Below are 20,534 nucleotides of genomic sequence, written 5' to 3'. Positions count from 1 at the left end.
TATCCGACGTAATGTTACCCTATTTCGACGCCATTGGCCTTTCAGTCAAAAGTGTGACAGGCCTTTCAGCCAAAACGTTGTCAGGCTAGGTGTATCTAGGGCATGTCAGATACAGTGTCGGTTTGAATCGACGCAAAGTCCAATTATTTCGATGCCATTTACTTTTAAGTCAGTTTGTCAGAGATAGTGTCGGTTTTGACCGACGTAATGTGTTCATATTTCGACGCTAAAATTTTATCGATATTTAAACCTCCTTCTTTCCCATTACTTCCATGCTTCCATTTCTTTCTCTCATTTACTCCCTCTCCTCGCATTTTAGACTTACTCTTTCCCCCATTTCAGCCTTACTATTTCCCCCATTTCAGCCATATTCCTTCACCTTCCACTAACTTTTGCTATGGATAATTCTGGTGAAGATCAACGTTCTGAGGAACTTCATTTGGAAGAGGAGGAGTTCGAAGCTGGTTCTTTTATGAATTATTATTAATTTCAATTTTTTTTTGTTTGTGTTTAAACTAGTATTATGCTTAAATTGAAAATTTACATTTGTTTCCTGGTTTTTAATTTTTTTCTTTTTGTGATAATAAGGAACATCTCAACAGAGGTGCGGATCCTCAATTCCCAAATGGACGAAACAGTTTTGTTCGTTTAATTTGTCCGGAAAATGCATTAGTGATAATGCTAGTGCTTTTTCAAAGCATGTAGTAGCGGAGGTTAGAGACCCCCACAATCTCCCGTTGACGAAGGATTGGCGTAAGATTAAGGAAAAAGATAAAGAAGTTTTCTGGAATAGAATAAAGGTATAGATATTTTTATTTTTACTTGAAAGTAGAAGATAAGTCAAAGATTGTAGTAATACTTTATTAGCTTGATTTTTTTTTATATGGATGTAGAGAAATATTTTTTTTGAAGATGCAGATATAGTAAAAATGCCTATGATCCACCATATGATGCTTAAAGTTGCGGAGCATGCGCATAAAGAGTATAGAAATAAGTTAAAAAAAATATTATACTAAAAGAGCAGAAGAGGTGCGCAGCCACCCTCCTCCTAAAGTGAATCCTGCACAGTAGGTTGAGTTGGTGGCATACTGAAATAGAGAAAAAACAAGGGTAATCAGTATATGATTTATTTAGTTATAACTTTAAATTTGTCTAATAAATTCTTTTTTTTTTGTTCAGGAGGTTGCTGAAAAAAACAAGATTAATCGGCAATTAAAAACAATGAACCATACTACTGGTACAAAATCTTTTGCAAGGGTGCGGCAAGAATTTGTAAGGATTGTAAATTTTGAAGAAATGTTCTTAATTTTAAATAATCTATAGTTGTTATAAATTTTATTTTTAATATGAGGTTTGCTTAAAATTATTTGTATGAAATTTTATTTTTGATAAAGCGGAAGAAGCATGGTAAAGAGGTAGATCTTGTAACAGTTTTTCGTGAATGTCTTACACGAAAAGATAAAAGTTGGATTGATGAAACATTGGAACGTACATGGGTAATTGATTTTTTTGTGTTAATATTTTTTTGTTATTAATTTTTCTTATCTATAGCTTATTTTTCTGTTTTATGATTGTTTGAATTTTTATTTTTAAAAATTGTAATGCAAGGCAACAATGGAGAGCAATTTGCAAACTTTGATTGAGTTGGGCAATGAGGATAATGAAGAACTTAGGACTCGGGTTTATGTTGATACAATGGGTCCTGAGAGTCATAATAGAGTCAGAGGATATGGTCATGGGGTGACTCCTGATATGGTGTCCTATGCATCTTCTTCATCTTCTACATCAAATTCCTCCAGGAGATCATCTAAGAGTGCAATGGTAGTGCTGATGACTCAAAATAATGAGCTGAGAATGAGGAACGAAAATGATAATAAACGGTTTCGGACCTAGAGGTTAAGATTGAACAATCAGAGAATCAGCAAAATCAATTGTTTGCGTTGTTTCTCCAAAGATTTTAGCTGTAACCACCATATAGCCCGGGAACCCAACAGTCAGGCCAGAGTTAGCCTCCTCCTCCTCAATAATCGGGCCAAAGTGCCTCCCCCTGCATATCCGTATTCTGGCCATAATCAGCAACCTCCATATCCTATGTATCCGATGCCTACTCAACCCATGACATACATGCAGCAGCCACCCATGCCATATATGCAGCAGCCTCCCATGTCATACATGCAGCATCCATCGCCTTATCAAATGCCAGTATATCGACCCGAGATGGTTGCTCCTGCTGGATTTTGTCCTCAAGTTCCAGTTGGGGGGTTTTCTGGAATGCTTGCGGGTGGTGGATTTGATGTGGACTTGACAAGGGTTTTTGGACCAGATGGAGGATCTCAAGGAGGAGAAGGATCTATGCCACATTCAGGCTCAGATTCGGTTGAGTAGTTTATTTGGTTCGCTTTCTTGTCGGATAAATATGACACTTTGATCGTACTATCTTTTTGTTTTTGTATGTTATGTTTGTAATGTTGGATTTAGTGTTTGTTATGACGGATGAGTTTTTGTATATTATGTGAAATGTTAGATGTAAAATATTTGTATATTTTGGCACCATTTTTCTTGTTAATTATTTTTATTAATGTTTGTTTTGGCTATACTTGAAATTTATTATTTTGGTTATATAATTTTTTTTAGTTACAATTAATTGAAAACAAATGCAGATTTTGGCGTATTTTGATTATTATTAACAAAGATGGTGTCGGTTAAGACTGTTACTAGTTTGCATATTTTATTTATTTAATTGTTATCTGACATCGGTTAAGGGATATTTTTTTTATTTAATTTTATCACGATGTCGGTTAAACCGACAGTAGTCTGGATATTTTATAATTAAATTGCCAATGAACGTCGCTTTAAATCGACGTAATGTTGAAGTGTACGTCGCTTTAAAGTGACGTTAATATCAGTGTCGCTTTTAACCGACACTGAGTAGTGGCGGATTAAGGGTAAAAACTGAAGCCCTTTCGTGACGCTAGCATTAGTGTCGCTATTCCAATCCAACATTACATTGTTTTATGTCGGATTTTTGCCAAATTTCCGATAGAAATTGGGTTTATTGTTGGTTTTTGCTTCGCTGGTGATAGCCTATATTGTAGTAGTGCATCAATTAACAGAAGTTCTAACGGAAAACTTAGTGTATGAAACTGTCCCAAAATTAAGACTTGAGGTATGACTTTGGGATGAAAAAAACTTCATGTACCAAATGTTGAAAACCACAAAACTTCAGAGTAGTAAACTGAGATTAACCCTTACTTTTACATGAAATATTTTTTATTGATTAATTTAAAAGTAAACTCACTTTTTGAAAATGTAAAAAAAAAAAAAAAGCCAAGTCTTTATCCGACTTTACATTAATAACAATAGGAAAGTAAAAAAAAATTAATGACTGTCATGTAGCTTTTCTGGACGGAAAATTGGACGGAATGTGAATGAATATATATGATGATAGGGTTTTTCAGAAATTTGACACTTCATATATAGTAGTTTAGAAAGAAAATTGGCTAAGAGTTTAAAGAGTATATTTGGAGTAAGATACCAGTTCAGGAGAAAAAAGGCGAAATTAATTATAACGACTTGATCAAGTCAAACGACTCTTTAATTTGGTCACTCCATTGCTGCTCTCTCTCCTTCCGCAGCAAGATTCGAAACCCTTTGAAATCGGTAGTCATAGACGTCCGGCTGCAATCATTGCAACCGTCGAAGGAGAAGAGAGGAAGGTACTGTTCAACTACCCCTAACCCAACCATTATGCAGTGAATCCTCAATTGAATTCCCCTAATATATGAGAAATTTTTTATTGTGACTGGAACACCAGTAGTACACCACGTGCTTTTATATAACACACATATCCTATCATTTGTATAGTAACACATGATATACCACCCCGTGTTCAGGTCACACTAAAAAATCTCTCATAATATATTTTTCCTATTCCTATACCTAAACAGCGTAGGTATCATTATCCCATTAACTACTCTGAATCACTCCCTAAAATGTAAGTACACATTTCCTAACTGAACTTATCTGCCTAATAGCATTGTCACACATGGCAGCACAGCTGCATAGGTATGACTGCCTTTAAATCCCCTAATCCATTGTCGTTGCAAATGCTACATTAGACAGCAAAATTGCATAACTTCCCTTTAAGCCCCCTAATCCATTCCCCTTGCAAATCCTACATCAGTCAGCTCCACACAAAAGTACGGATCTAAAATTGTTTTTAGATTTGCTATTCCTTGTCAATTCTGAAATTGTTTTAAACTGATGTTGACATTTTATTGACAATGATGGAACAGAAATGATGGGAAAGTATTTCTGTAATTAACTCTAATTATAGTGATTAGTTGTGTCGCGTGCGCACACACAAACACACGCATGTTTGTATACATTGGTTGTACAATACTGACGTCCGCCTTAATCTGCTAGATAATGCCAAGAGGATATACTAAAGTATAAGCAACCACTGACATTTGTTTCTGTCTTTGCATCACCTGATCATTTGTCTTGTTGTCACAGTTGCATCACCGGATCTAAAATTGTTTTTAGATTTGCTATTCCTTGTCAATTCTGAAATTGTTTTAAACTGATGTTGACATTTTATTGACAATGATGGAACAGAAATGATGGGAAAGTATTTCTGTAATTAACTCTAATTATAGTGATTAGATGTGTCGCGTGCGCACACACAAACACACGCATGTTTGTATATATTGGTCGTGCAATACTGACGTCCACCTTAATCAGCTAGATAATGCCAAGAGGATATACTAAAGTATAAGCAACCACTGACATTTGTTTCTGTCTTTGCATCACCTGATCATTTGTCTTGTTAACACAGTTGCACCAATAAATTACTATGATCAAGAAGTAACAACATAAAAAACTGGCCTCCTCAACTATTAATACACTCTCAGTAAAAATACTGGTAGCCGAAAAACCCTAAAGCAAGATATGGGTTCTGAAGTTGAGCAAAAGCTTCCTGTCCTAGATTTCTCCAAGGAAGCTCTGAAGCCAGGGACCAACTCATGGCTCTTGGCATGCAAAGATGTTCAACGAGCACTTGAAGAGTTTGGATGTTTTGTAGTGTTGTATGACAAAATCTCTGATGAATTTCGCAATGCTTTTGTTGGTTCCCTTGAAGAACTATTTGATCTCCCTACCGAGACCAAAATGACAAACAAATATGAAAAGCCCTTAAATGGCTATGTGGGACAAATTCCCAAACTCCCTCTCCATGAAAGCTTGGGCATCGACTGTGCAACCAATTTTGAGGAGACTAAAAAATTCACAAAGCTCATGTGGCCTGCTGGAAATGATAAATTCTGGTAATTAATTTTCTAATTTTCGCTTTTGTAAGATCACCTTTCTTATCCTTCTACATAATAAATTGTGGGAAAAATTTTCCCCGCACAACCATGGTTTTGCGGAAATCATTTTCCAACAGAGGTGTTGCATAAATCATTTCCTTGAATCGTTTACAATGGTCCTAACATTTTTTTTTTTTTTGGGTGGTTATAATTAAGTGAAAGGGCATATGCGTTTGCAAAAGTGGCGGAGGAGTTGGATCAAATGGTGGCTAGAATGATATTTGAGAGCTATGGTGTGGAGAAGTATTATGACTCGTATGTTGGATCGATCTCTTACCTTCTTCGGATCTTGCAAAATAGATCACCCAAAGAAAATGAGCACAATCTTGGCTTCGTTGCTCATACTGACAAGAGCTTCACAACCGTACTTTATCAGAATAATCAAGTCAATGCTCTGGAGGTTGAAACAAGGAACCACGAATGGATTAAAGTTGAGTTTCCACCTTCATCCTTCATAGTCATGGCGGGTGATGCCCTAATGGTAGGTCACTAATTATACTGACAAAATAACACATCAAATATCAAGCACCCTAATCTTAACGGATGCTCAATTTCTGAAATTAAGAGATTTTAATGTATTATCATTTATATGTTATTAAGGTTATCCTTAACTCTTAATTCGTAGAAGATATATAATTTACATTTATGGTTTGGTCGTTGATTAGGCATGGAGCAATGACAGGATATTATCTCCTAATCATCGAGTTATTATGAGTGGGAATGAAACAAGATACTCGTTGGCGCAGTTTGCATTTAGCGATGGCGAGATACATGTACCCGAAGAGCTTGGCGATGAAGAACGCCCATTACGCTACAAGTCATTTGATCATCCTGGACTACTACGTTTCTTTCGCTCTCAAGATCGTTATATTTCAAACAGTGCTATAAAAGCCTACTGTGGTGTTTGAACTAAACCTTGCAGCTAAGAAGTATATTGCTAGCTGTGGGTATATTGTGTGTTCATCTCAAGTCTTGGTTTGTTTTTTTTTTTTCTTATGGATATGAAAATTAATAAATTTGTATTTCCTAAGAGCAAGCTAATTATATGTGTGCAAAAAGTATTTTTCTTAATTGTCATTGCCAAACATTGAGAAAAGAAATACTATTACACCAAGAGACTGACATTTAGAGAGGAGGATATATATATACTAATTACTAAGGACCAGAACAACAGTCCTTATGAAACAATATGATGACCAGAACAAACTGGAAGATTGAAACAGTGTCCATCAAATGTGGGGTAGAACTAGATTTTGAGAATATATAGCATATTTCGTATCTAGGATTCTGGAAGATTGAAACAAAGTCCATCAAATGTGGGGTAGAACTAGATTTTGAGAATTGCATATTCGTATCTAGGAACGATTTTGAAAGGACTGATTGTGAAATTAGGAGAGCTTAATCTAAGCATGGCTCATAACAAGCCATCACAATGAAGTAGCTATTCAATTGACAAGAAGGGCCTTATTATTCCCTAAATCCTTCATTTTTTTCAACAATTGCGTAATGAATGATGCATAGGTTTAGTTTAGGGAAAAGACATAGGAAAACCCTAATCTTGAGCTTTAACTATGAAAAACACCCTTTCCAGATGAAAATGTTTTGTCGGGCAAAATAAGGCTTTTGTCACCTAAATCTTTGCCCAACAAAAATTTGTCTGGAAAATTTTGGTCAGGTAAAAATCGTCGCACAAATGTTTGCTCAACGTATTTTTGAATTTTGTAGGGCAATAACATTTATCCGAAGAAACGAGCAAAATGCATCAACCAACTTAGGCCAACAACCAAAACTTGCCTGACGACAGTATTTCGTCAGGTAAGTAATTGAAAGAAAATATATAAATAAAAGGTACAAAATACATGCTCGACGAAAGTATATGTTAGCCAAGCGTTTAATATTTTTTTTTTAAATTCATAGTTTAATTTTATGTACTTTAAATAAATAAATTAGTTTTAATTATACTAATTTCAAATTAAAGGAATCATAATATTAAAAAAAATATTTAGTTATATTAAAACTAAAATATTGGTACAAATGTATATGTACAGTATCCTAAAGTAACTACTCCTAGGGTGATGGCTGAAGGTCGTTTGGAAGATCAGGGAGGTGAATGTCAGAGGCTACATTCCCTACGCCATCGCATCAATATACCACATAAACTCCTCCTCCCGCTCATGTGCATCGTTTTCCCGAGCTTGATTTGTTGGCGCAATTATTCTCCTCGCTGGCGCATGGCTTCTAACTCCATCTCCACATGCTGTAGTCTGGAAGACGTCCCACTTGGAGGCTGAGAGCTAGAGGAAGAAGATCATCTGAGATCTTGGACTTGACCCGCTCCTAGGGCCACGAAGCTCTCGGCCTTTTTGTTGCCCAACCTCGTCCATTAGCAATTGTAGAAACACATCTGGATTTGGTGTTAACTACACCATTGGCGTTTTTGGTTGCTGTTGAAAGAGGTTGGTGAAATACTCGTCATTCTTTTGTGACATAGATGCTTACAAAAAAAGGAAATCAATTAAAATTATCGATCATATTTTTTTAAAATTGAATTGTAATGAACTTGAAACTAAAATTTGAATGGAATACTTACATAAATGTCGTCAGCCACCTGGTTGCCATAATTGGCATGTGTATCACCCCAAGCGTCAACTTCCATGAAAAGCAAACCCTTCTCACGCCGTTCCTTGACCTAAAATGTGAGGGCCTGAGAACCAAAATGATGGAGATACTGCTTCGCTTCCTGATTACCCTTATTTGCCTTCGATTTCTGTTGAGAATAAAAAAATTTAAAACTTACCAGAAATTGCAGGCTCTAAAATGGATGTAGAGCTAGTACCACTCGTCTTTCATTTCCCCAAACTCTAGAGGTGGATCGGTCAGAACTTCAACAAGAAATGAACAAGTCTGGTAGTATATGAGTAGCTCGTATTTCCACTCCTTGTACTGCTCAAACCATACCTGGTTTGTGTACTCGAACATACCCCGCACTTCTATGTCGATATTGAAGTTGACCTGAAATAGACAAAAGAAACAAGTGTATTAGTTAACAAAAAAAAAAAAAAAAACAGAGTTACCCAAGTCTCTTTCTTCATCACCTCTTGCACCTCTCGGGCGAGTTTCCTCCATATAGGGGGAGCATGGGGCATTTGATGCGGATGATGGCTCCCATGTCATGAGCTTGTTGTGAATATCGCATTTAAGAATGGAAAAAACAAAATAATTTCGGAAAATTGAAAAAAAAAACCAAGATAAATCACACCAAGAATTAACGTGGTTCGCCGATAAGTGCCTACGTCTACGGGACATCAACAACAATCTTTTCACTATATCAACAATGAGTACAGTGACAAATCTTGCCAAGTCTCTAGTATTAAGACTTGACGAAAAACTTGAAAGAACAAGAACAAGAAATACACTCTTATCTCTTTTGTTTTCTCCCATACACTTTGCCCTTACAATTTTCTCTCACACTAATCCCTTGAGTGCTATCAAAAATATGGTTTTGCTCCAAATTCAAAACTAGTGCAATAACTCCTTTATATGGACATAATAAAGGTGTTCTTCTAATAAAACCAACATATTGTAGACTTTTAGGTCCGCGCGCCGATGTCAAGGGTCATAAATGATCACAATCTTGGCTTGCATTATGCGGTGGTTCGGTTTGAGGACAAGCCTCTATAGATTCCCTATGTTTTAACCTTCTTCTCACCTCCGGCTAGGAGTTCTCTGTTTCCCTTAGGGGGCATTGCCGCCTAATCGGCATCACCTCCGCGACGTCACAAGGGGGTGTTGAGGCTAGCATAGAGCAGGGTTGTTTCCGGCTATCAATACGGCAAGCAGATCGGGGATTCCAGACTAATGAAGCTAATGAAGTAGACCAGCTCGCCAACTTTGTTGTGGCCGCCTGGGTACTACTAGTCTCTGCGACGTCACAATCGGTTGCGGCCACCTTCTCTAACAAGAGGTAAAGCAGCGTCCATAGGTGACCAACTGCAATGTCATCTATAAAACATAATCACAATAAAGAAATACTAATTTACAAAAAAAAAAAATTTAACTTAATTCTAATAAATCGCATTAATTTCTAAATATTTTATTAAATGACATTATTTCAAAAAATACATACAAATTACAAAACATTTCTAATATTCCCTATTACTTTACAAAATTCTAATATTGCCTACAAAGTACAAATGTCCTACAAATTTCTAGTATATCCTTCAAATTTCTAATATTTCCTACTAATTAAAAAATTTCAAATATTTCCTACTAATTACAAATGTTTCCTACAAATTTCTAGTATTTCCATCAAACTTCTAATATTTCCTACAAATTTAAAATATTTCCTTCAAATTACTAAGGTTTCCTACAAATTTCTAGTATTTCCTTCAAATTTCTAATATTTCCTATTCAAATTAAAAAATTTCTAATATTTCCTACAATATTAAAAGTTTCCAACATTTCCTAATTTTCACTATTTCACAATTTTCACAATTTTCACAATTTTCCTACCAATACATCAAAACCCAAGATTTTGCACATGCAACTAATATAAATCAAAGAGATGAGCAAACATACCTTTGGGGCAGAGAGAGAGAGCATAGAGAGAGCGAAAGCATATATAGATATATCAGCAAAGGCACAAAGGACAAAGAAGAAGATTCTCGGCTGATATAAAATATCAGTGTTCTAAAAAACGGCCTAGGCGGCCGCCTAGGCGGCACCTAGGCGCTGGGCGGGCACCAACCGAGGTGATTTTGGGCAAATCGGGAGGAAAAATCGGGTTGGGCCTAGGCGGCCACCTAGGCGGGCTAGGCGGCTAGGTGGGTTAGGCGGGCTAGGCGGTCCTAGGCGGCCCTAGGTGGTCCTAGGCGGTCCTAGGCGGCCCTAGGCGGTCCTAGGCGGTCCTAGGAGGTTTTTTTATTTTTTATTTTTTATTAATTGCGTGCTTTTTTCTTTTTTGGTTTCATGGTGGTATACTTATGGAAATGGTGTATCTAATTTGCAAATGATGAATTTACTACAAGTTCATCCAATACTTATGGAAATAGTGTATCTAATTTGCATTTTATCATTATTTTATTATCCATACAAGTATAGTTTTTTTTAGGTGTCAATATGCACTTATTTACAAGATATACAAAAAATTTACCTAAATCCGCCTAGGCCGCCTAGGCACCGCCTAGCCGCCTAGGCGCTAGGCGCTAGCCCGCCGCCCGACTAGCGCCTAGCGTTTTTTAGAACCTTGTAAAATATCAATAAAAGTTGCAAAGGTTTAAAAATTGTGACACGTGTATTTTGACATAATTGATTCGTTGGGCAAAAGTTGCATAGAAATGTCCACCCGGTTTAATTTTGTGCGAAAATAAATGGTGGGAAAATAACTCTGCCTGACAAATTTTATGATATTTCGTTGGGCAAATACTCTAACATAGGGGAAAATATGATATTTTTGGAAAAAATGGGGAAGATTTGAAAGTTTACCCGACAAATGTAGTATTCTTGTCCGATGAACTTTGTAAATTTCGTCAGGCAAACACCAAATATTTTCCTTTTTTTTATCCTAAGTGGTTAAAAGATTATCCAATTTGATCAGGTCAATTCAGTGTGTGGTTTTACTCCCAGTTAGCATCCCCGCAAAAATCATCAAAATCAGAGCTAAAATAATCATTAAATCAAGATGATTCGTTTCTAATCGTCGAAGAATTTTGTCCCATTACCTAATGTTTTATGATTTTTGTCTATGCAATCTCGTACTATATTAAAGAAAGTGTGATGATTTTATCATTGAAATTAGTTTCGTAGATTGTGTATCCCGTCTAAACAAATAGATTCAACCAAAACTTAGAGTTTATTCTATAATTCTATTAAGTAGAATGTAAGATTTGTGGTAACCACTAATGTAAATATTTTAAATTGATGATTGGATTCGTTCATTGTATTTTTCTAGGGTCGAGGAATGTAGTTGCCAAAAATCATCAAAACCAGAGCTAAAATAACCTTTAAATGGTGATGATTCGTTTCTAACCATCAAAGAATTTTGCCCCATTATCTAATCCATGAAAGTTTGTTTTAGGTGATTTTTGGTGCATGTGAACGCGTATTATATTAAAAAAAAGTGTGACGGTTGGATGGTTGAAATTAGTTTCGTAGATTGCGTATCCCGTCAAAACAATAGATTCAACAATCACTTAAGAGTTTATTCTATACTTCTATTAAGTAGAATGTAAGATTTTGTGATAACCAATAGTGTAAATACTTTAAATTGATGATCAGTTCATTCATTGTATTCTTCTAAGGTCTAGGAGTATAATTGTAAAAAATCATAAAAAATGAAGCTAAAATAACCGTTAAATCGTGATGATATGTTTCTAATTATCAAAGGATTTAGTCCCATTACCTAATCCCGGAAACTTGCATTTGGGTTTTTAGCATATGCCATCTTGGAGTATATACCAACTACATTGACAGTTGGGTTGTTGAAATTAATTTGCAAACTGTAAAAATTATCGAAGGAATTGAATATGCGAAAATATTCCTCATTTTTGCCAGATGACATATTTTAGTTTGCTTGACGAATTATAAACTCTAAACCTAAAATAGACCTTTACCCAACAAAACTTGAAAGGTTCATCGCACAAAAGGTGGCATGATACATGCCAATTTTCCCCTTGGTGCGAAAACTTTGCCCGACAAAGTTCACTTTGCCATTCAAAATGTTTCGTTGCCTAAAGCATCTAAAAGAAAACAAAAACAAAACATTGACAACTTTTGCTTGACAGGTTCTTTTATTCCATCTGGCAAAGTAACTTTACCCGACTAAATTATATTCGTTGGGCAAACTTTCATTGATAATTGGTAATTTCTGGTAGCGTTTGAATTTTATTAGCCCCTTACATTATTGATAAATCATATGTTTAAAAAGATTTTGAAATCATTATACATAAAAATAATTGAAATAAGTTGGATTATCATATAATTGAGTGCTACTACATTACCCAAATAGAAAACTATATTGCCACCCCATCGATCGGTTCATAGGTACAACACAACTTAATTTAATCATCATTTTTGTGGTTAAGTATTTGTCCACATATGTTCTAATTGTCTTACTATGACATCACTGCATCAATGGCACCTCTATAAATAAGTCGCAAAAATATCACTGCATAAGTCATTCCCCAAACAAGCTCGCAATACCGAGTTGGTTAAGAGAGATTTCACTAGACAGAATGGGGTCAGAAACTCAGCCTAAGCTTCCTGTTATAGATTTATCTGATGAAAACTTAAAGCCCGGTACAGATGCATGGCTCTTGGCATGCAAAGAAATCAAGGATGCACTAGAAGAGTATGGCTGCTTCGAAGCTATTTACCATAAAATTCCTCTGGAACTTCACAACTCCATTTTTTCTGCGATGGAAGATCTATTTGGTCTTCCATTAGAAACTAAAAAGCAAAAAACCAGTGATAGGCCTTACCATAGCTATTTTGGACAATATTCATTCCTTCCTCTCTACGAATCCCTGGGGGTCGATAATCCAACAACTGTTGAAGGAGCTCAAGGTTTCACAAGCATCATGTGGCCTCAAGGAAATGCCCATTTTTGGTATATTTTGATAAATCAATACTCACTCTAAATTCTTCTTCTTCTTTTTTTGAAGTATATACATATTATATTTATCCCAAACAAAAGTTTATGTTGTCAGACTAAGCAAAAACTAACCTAATCAAATTTGCCAGTATAAGCATTTACGTTGACTGAGATTGGGAGGAAAAGAATCCCGCATACATATATTTTTCTATAATATATATTATGCCTACTATGGTTTAATTCTGTATTCTTTTGATTAGTGAAACTGCTCATTCCTTCTCAAAGCTCGTAGCAGAATTGAGTCAAATGGTGACAAGAATGGTTTTTGATATGTACGGTGTGCAGAGGCTTTTTGACTCTCACATGGAATCAACTACATACCTGCTTAGATGCTTTAAGTACAGAACACAAGAAGAGAATGAAACCAATGTGGGACTGCATCCTCACACAGACAAGACCTTCATATCCATACTGAATCAAAATCAGGTGAATGGCTTGCAGATTGGAACAAAGGATGGTCAGTGGATTGATGTGAACCCTTCACCCTCATCTTTTCTAATTTTGGCAGGCGATGCATTCATGGTAGGTCACTTTCTTAATTTCTTGCAGTTAAAGCGTGATTGATAGAGTTTTTATCTTTTGTTTGTTGGTTTGATTTATGAACTGGAATATTGATTTATTAGTACATATATAAATTCTACAATGAGTCATACATAATTAGGTATTGAACTCATCATTCAAGAAAGTCAAACATGAGATGAGACAAGTGGGAAGAAATAACATTAGAACGTACTACAAATATAGATCTTTTTAATCCCAAATATATGCCTCAATGCACTTTTCCTTTCTCTTGTTTTCACTTGGCAGGCATGGAGCAATGACAGAGTACCCTCTTGTGATCATCAAGTCACCATGAAAGAGAACAAAACCAGATACTCCCTAGGACTGTTCGCATTCAAAAGCGGGATTATACAAGTACCTGAAGAGCTAATTGATGAGAAGCATCCCTTGTTGTATAAACCATTTGATCATTTCAGTTTCCTTGACTTCGATCGAACACCAGAGGCAAGGAAATTGAAGTGTTCTATCAAAGCCTACTGTGGTGTGTGAGATCTCTTTTGATCTAGAGGGATTGCCTTCTTACTTTGCATAATAACTCCCTGAAACGTTGGCTTTTATAATCTATTGTGCATCTAAGTGTGGGTTTGTTGCTGCTTTTCTTGTGAATGTAATATAGCTTGTGAGGGTTGTTGATCTGAATTCCTCCTTTGATTTTACTAAATAAAAAAGTTATTATGGTGTGGTTTTTAATAATCTTTTTCTTTTCTTGGATTAAAATATTGTCCATTAGATTTAAACTCATGACACTACTCAAGTATAAAGTGGACGAATGTATCCATTAGACCAAATTGTTGGGTCATATGTTTTTGATTCAGATGAAGAAATTTTTTAACCATGACAATACCAAAAAATTGTACCTAGACGTTTAGTCCCCCTTCTCTGGCTAGGGTTTTTGGATAAACATATAACTAAAAATACTTTATAACGAAATTACTATAGTTTTTCAAATGTAAGCTCATGATAATATCACACTTTAGAAAAAGTAGGTCAAACTCAATGCTTTAAAGAATAACTCAATGTACTTTGTAACATCTTGCAGTGTTTGTTGTTATTAAAGGTAAGACTACATGTGATATGAATAAGATGGATAACCTTACAACACATTTTCACAAATGGCTTCATGGAGAGCAATTAGTTTATGAGTGATCCAAATATGTAACAACTAATGTTTGCTATGTTAAGCACCATGAAATCTTCAAGAACCACCTCAAGTTTCCCCTAAAACCCAACAGAGTCTTGAGGATCTCGACGCCCCTTGCTAGTTTGATCTATCCTTAACTTAAATACCAGTTATGCAGGTCCAATCGATTTCTACAAAAAAAATCCAGCACAATCAACCCTAAAAATAAGATATTTTCAAAATCATTTTATTTACGAAAAAGAAAATTCAATACGCTCCGACCCGTCCAATAACAGCAATCACTTCACAACTACACTAATGAATTATCCAAGCATTCCAACATAAGTTTACATGTGAGAGTGAAAAAAACACTTATCTACGGCACCATCCTTTAAAACTCATTTCTATTCCCACTTTGCTCCAAGAAACTTAAATTTTCTCACTTAACACTTCGAAAATCAAATCCTATCTCACATATTGACTCCCATAACGTCGGAAAAGGATCTTCGCCGGATCCTTTTCCTAGGGATCCCGGGAATCCCATGATCGTGACCGTTTATTGTACATTATGCGGTCAGTTTTCGTTAGGTACTATTTATATTTAATTTTAAATTTTAAATTTCAAATGATTTCTGACCGCACGATGAATGGCCACGATCATGGGATCCCTGGGATCCCTAGGAAAAGGATTTGGCAACGTCATCGGTTCCATTAAAATACTGATGTCGCATGAAATGGGACCCACTTAACACTTTGAAAAAAAAAAAGTAATGTTAGGAAGACTAAATTTGGAGACAAAACTTGTAAACTAAATAATGTGTCACCAATAAGAATGAACACGCTTATTAACGCTTAAGTAATATACTAATCACCAACTTCCATGTCTGTTGGTTTTTAAAATTTTGTTCTTTCTTTCTGGTTGATTCGCACCACCACCGGCCCGCTCCCCGTATCCTCCCAGATTTCGCCTTCCAACAGCCCCACCAACCATAAGCCAATATCAAACTATAATTAAAGCCTTATATTTATCAAGAAGAAAAATCCATCGATTGATTAATTCTCTGGATTATAATAATTTGAAAAAGAAGGGGATTAAACAAGTAGGTGGGTTTACTTGGCAAATGATTGAAATATCTATTTTTTGTTTTTAGGGTTCTTCAATTCTTTGTGGCCTTTCTTGACTGAGAATAAGGTGGGTAATTGGGGACTTGTTGGAACTTATGGGATGTTTAGTCCCTCATCGGCCAGCAACTTAAGTGAAAGAACCATTATAGGTGAGCTTTTCTCACTCATTGTTAACCAAGAATTGGGCTTAACCGATGGACCAAAGCCCTTCTGTTCATATTAACATGTTAAAAATTGGCCTTGGGGCTCGGAAATTTAACAGTTGGTTTTGGTTTTACGTTTTTGTTGTCCGATTCAGTTTTTTCCGAAAGAATTAAGATTGTTACCGACTCAAACAGTTGCAACCGTTAACAGTCACAACTGCATCTAACAGTTATAACAGTTGGGTTAAGCCATTATATATCATAAACGTAATTATCAATTGAAAACGTTTCCTTCCTGTTATTTCACTGAAAAAACACACTTCATTTTACAAAGAATTCAAGTTCGAATCCAAGAACTTGGATTAATAGTTGTATCATGCAATATAGATGTCCACGAACTATTGCACTAGTTTGCAGGGGCATATTTATGTCTTAGGAGATTGCTACTACAAGTCTTTATCTTTGAAGAAACAAGTTAGTAATATATGTTGTGATTCTATTTATAACTTCATTTAAATATACATTGTGGATGCAAATTTCTGTTGTCTCTGCATGAGCTTGTGTGTCAGCATGTGTCGATGAGCACTATATATGATATGTTTGCTTATGCGAGATTAAGTGATTATGGACGTCATGCGCTCATTTACAAGTATTGAATTCTTGAGATATTGCAAGCTATGGTAAGTATTTTCATACTATACGTAGTATGTATGTTTAGGATATTATACTTGTTTTACGGCGAGGGGTTGTAAAGTTTTCATAAAGGTTTTTATAAAACTTTATTTTTAGGCACACTCACCCTTGTTTTCGCCCCTCCAGGTTTTAGTGGTTGAGCTATCGTGTCAACGAGGATTTCTAGCAAACTGTTGTGGGAATACTATTGACGGTATAATTCCTTTTTTACCTTTACTGTACTTTACTTATGCTCTGACATCACATGTGAAATGAGTTCATTCTCGCTCACATGCGCACTCTTACATTTAGGCACTTAGGTTTAAATTTATTCACATTTTCCACATCACTACACTTTGTGACTTCATCACCCTTCTGGTATCGGCTAGCACAGCTCGATTTAGAGTTCAGACAGACATTCCGAGTCAGGGTGCGTCAATTTGGTATCAGAACATAAGTTTGGGTAGTATTGCGCTCATCACACGCATGATGTAAGCATTCTTGGTTCTTGAGCCTAATTTTTGAATCTTACCACCTCGTCGAGCACGAAAAATGTGTTAACTTTTTCTAAGTTGTGAGAGATTTGGACGACTTATTGACCTTCTAAAAGAACATTTCGGCGGCCACCTCTATACTTTAAATAAAGAACCTTCGTACCAAGGAAAATCACGATTTGAGACAAGTTGATAGCCTTGAAGCAGGGCTAATGTATCGATAATTGTGTGCCACCGAAGACTTTACCAATCAATTCCATCACTATTCTCCGGTCATTGTTACCAAACATTTCGAGATAGGAAACGAAGAATATTTTTGTTTCCTTGGCAGTACTTGCTTAAATACCACTTGTTAAAATTCCTACGAAGTGTACCTTCATCGAGATTCCAGAAATGTCTTGAGCGACAACCTAGTGCTAAAGTGGTAGCACTCGATGGAAGAACATCTAGGGGACAACCACTTTTGGTCCTCGATAGCACTAATATTTTCAAAAGCACTAGTGATTGTTCTGGATCTTCAGGAGGAAGATCGACTTCCGTTTAAGTCCATTCTAAATTAGATTTTTAGCAAATTCTTTTTTTCCGGCCTTAGGACTTTCCAACCAATACTAGTTACCAGAGTTTCCTTTGGTGATGTACATGTCATTTCAATGAGCATAGGCATAGGCGTACGAGTTGTTATACCTACAGTTAGTAGAAATCCCCGAAGTAGTAAGTATTTTCCCTAGAATTAATGAAACCACCTAATAGGTCCAATTCCTTACCAATCATCCGAAACTATCTACCTGAAAGGGCTTTAAACTATAATCAACCTACGGTGGCACTATTAATTGACGATATTGTCCGATATCCATGAACTGTTAACCAGTATTCAGGCAGTATGATTTCTGATACCAGACACAGGTACTAGTATCTATGAGTGATACCTTTATGTGAGAATGCCGGTTCATAGTTTCAGGGTAGCGAACAATATCAAAATATCATATGTGCGTTAATTAATGGCACGACTGAAAGACTGGGAGTGATACCTTTGGTGTCATTTCTCCAAATTTTACCTGGGATATCACCAAATGGTGAAGTGAGGTTCACCATCGATCCACTTTCTCGTACTACACTAGTTTTCCTTGCATCTTTTCGAACGAGTCCTACATTATTGAGAGAACTTAGTTACTAAAGCTTATCGATTAGGAATTTATCCAACGAAACACCTTATTTAGGGAACCTCAAACTTTTCCGTGAAGGTGAAAGACTAAACCTTAGGATTGTACCTAGATTTTAGCAACTCAATCATGTGACGATTAAAACCGTGAATACCCATGCTTCGAATTGATGGTCTACCTGACCAACCTTTGTAACCCGAGCTTTCCTCCATAGCCTGACGAATTCATTGTGGTCTTAACGACAATTTTCTCATCTACCTCAGAAGTGAGATTAAATTTTCCAAACACCAACAATTAGCTTTATACCAAATTGCTCAACCGTTAACTTTGATTCAATTGGTACTTTTCTCAGGAGATGTGATCTTAGTGTATTCTTCTCTTTTTCCCAAAAAGGTTGTAATGGAAGAAAGTTGAAATTCTCACAAAGTGTTGCGAAATGCGAGATATTCTTGGTTTTGTCGATTGTATAGACAATTTGATAGCGATTTTTCGGCTATAGTGTTTTTCTTCACATATCAACCGAGGAAAGTTAGTTTAGTTGTGATGTTGATTATGAATAAAGTTTCTGACAACCGAATTGTTGTTTCACCTCATCTCAGTTTTATGCCTTTTGATGACAATGATCATTTTGAAATCCATGATGTCGTGTTCTTTGGATGTTTCGGCTGTGTAAAGGTAGCATGGCGGAGTATTGCTTATATTTTCCAACGTGTAGAACCGTTGGAAATGAACCATCTTATTCATGACTTAGAGTCAACATTTACCATCTTTACTTGAAAATCGGATGACACTTCTATGTAGAGAAACGTGTTCAAAATCTTTATCAACCTTAGACCTCTCAAGTACATAGTCATTTGAAAAGAATTAGATTTCTGACAATGGCGATAGAGGAACCAAATCAATATCTACGATTGCACTATCGTGTTTCATCCCGGTTGTGTAAACGTAATTACTGTTTACTGCTGCAAAATGCATATCTACCCTTGAACACCTTCAGCCTGTCCTATCCAAATTCAACTGGAATTCACGAGTATTGATATGACCTTACTTACGATTTCTCAAGAAATCGTTTGAGTGGTTATAATCACTTCCTGTATATATATGGAGATATGGAAATATCACCATAAGCTCCCGGTATAAGGTATCTTGTACATGTGGAGATTATGACAATGTTTTGGTGATTATCGACCGACTTGACAAATCAACACACTTTCCATTGGTCCAGAGAGACTACATTGTTGACCACTTATTACAATTACTCATTCTTGAATTTATCAGATTTTCTAGCATCTCAATCAACATCTATTCTGAATGTGATCTCATATCCATCTTTTTGGGCCGGAAGACATTCCAGTCATCCTTGGGTATGTGTACACCCCACCGCACTTCGTATTATTTTTAATGCAAAAACCGTCTAGGAGAATTGCTCGGACATTGAAGTTTTAGTGGTGACCATTAATTCCTCAATCACCTAACAAATACTCTACTAAGCAAATCTTTATCGTTGGTGATTGAATATTCTAAAAGGTATCGTTGTAGCGAGATGTCATGCATTAATTTCAGTTACCTTGTATTCTAGGATTGATGAACTTGTTTTGACCCTCAAATTCTTGAGTGTTCTTTTAGCCCTCTCGACATAGTTTTTCACTAAATTCAAGAGAAATTCATTATGAATCTGCTTGCTAAGGCGTTGTGGACTACATGGTTCGACAACATGGTGTGCATGTCATTACTATATCTCATCGTGATACGTGTTTCACCTCTAAGTCTTGGGAAGTCATCTTGAAGGATATGAGTACAAGTTGTTGTCCGGTAACACACTTCATCCTTAGACTAACGGCCAGTCTGAACGAATTATCCGGAACTTCACGGCATGTTGTGTTTATCCGTTCTATAGTTTTACCATGATTGTAGTAGACACTTATATTTGTTAGAGAAGCGTGTAATGACGCTTATTATTCCGGTTTGTGTGTGATATCATTTAAAGCGTTGTATATAGATTTTATGCACAACATATGATTGACAGAGGAGTATTACGAACATGTATTTGAATAATTGAGATTGCAATTTAGGAAATTGTGTGCTATTTGCTTTGTCACCCGGGAGGGTAGTACGTGAGCGTGGTCGAGGCGCTAATCAAACGATTTTTATGTATTTCCCAATGGGGGCAAGATGGTAATATTTTCCCATCGGGAATTTGTTGCTGGCTTATCGAGACAACAGTGAGTTGTCGATATCGCGG

At 36.1% G+C, this 20,534-nt stretch overlaps 2 protein-coding genes across 2 annotated transcripts; both read left to right on the top strand.

The window, feature by feature from the left end:
- The first annotated feature begins 4,896 nt into the window (after positions 1–4,896).
- On the top strand, positions 4,897–6,466 carry LOC103440679 (probable 2-oxoglutarate-dependent dioxygenase AOP1). The gene is made up of 3 exons (XM_008379369.4): positions 4,897–5,324; positions 5,523–5,847; positions 6,032–6,466. The coding sequence occupies exons 1-3, from the start codon at positions 4,951–4,953 to the stop codon at positions 6,272–6,274; spliced, it is 942 nt and encodes a 313-aa protein (XP_008377591.1). The 5' UTR covers positions 4,897–4,950; the 3' UTR covers positions 6,275–6,466.
- A 6,085-nt stretch (positions 6,467–12,551) lies between these two features.
- Positions 12,552–14,271, top strand: LOC103440680 (probable 2-oxoglutarate-dependent dioxygenase AOP1). The gene is made up of 3 exons (XM_008379370.3): positions 12,552–12,972; positions 13,218–13,539; positions 13,825–14,271. Exons 1-3 carry the CDS (start codon positions 12,599–12,601, stop codon positions 14,065–14,067), a joined length of 939 nt encoding a protein of 312 aa, XP_008377592.1. The 5' UTR covers positions 12,552–12,598; the 3' UTR covers positions 14,068–14,271.
- The last annotated feature ends 6,263 nt before the right edge of the window (positions 14,272–20,534 follow it).

This window comes from Malus domestica, chromosome 17, assembly GCF_042453785.1.
Source record: "Malus domestica chromosome 17, GDT2T_hap1".
In the NCBI taxonomy this organism is placed as follows: Eukaryota; Viridiplantae; Streptophyta; class Magnoliopsida; order Rosales; family Rosaceae; genus Malus; species Malus domestica.
This window is presented reverse-complemented; position numbering and strand designations above follow the sequence as displayed.

Bases quoted from the DNA above. Each gene is read 5' to 3' on its own strand.
- LOC103440679 (XM_008379369.4), top strand. From the start codon at position 4,951: ATGGGTTCTGAAGTTGAGCAAAAGCTTCCTGTCCTAGATTTCTCCAAG. The intron at 5,325-5,522 runs GTAATTAATTTT...GTTATAATTAAG, and splicing joins GCTGGAAATGATAAATTCTG to TGAAAGGGCATATGCGTTTG. The intron at 5,848-6,031 runs GTAGGTCACTAA...GTCGTTGATTAG, and splicing joins TGGCGGGTGATGCCCTAATG to GCATGGAGCAATGACAGGAT.
- LOC103440680 (XM_008379370.3), top strand. From the start codon at position 12,599: ATGGGGTCAGAAACTCAGCCTAAGCTTCCTGTTATAGATTTATCTGAT. The intron at 12,973-13,217 runs GTATATTTTGAT...TCTTTTGATTAG, and splicing joins CAAGGAAATGCCCATTTTTG to TGAAACTGCTCATTCCTTCT. The intron at 13,540-13,824 runs GTAGGTCACTTT...TTCACTTGGCAG, and splicing joins TGGCAGGCGATGCATTCATG to GCATGGAGCAATGACAGAGT.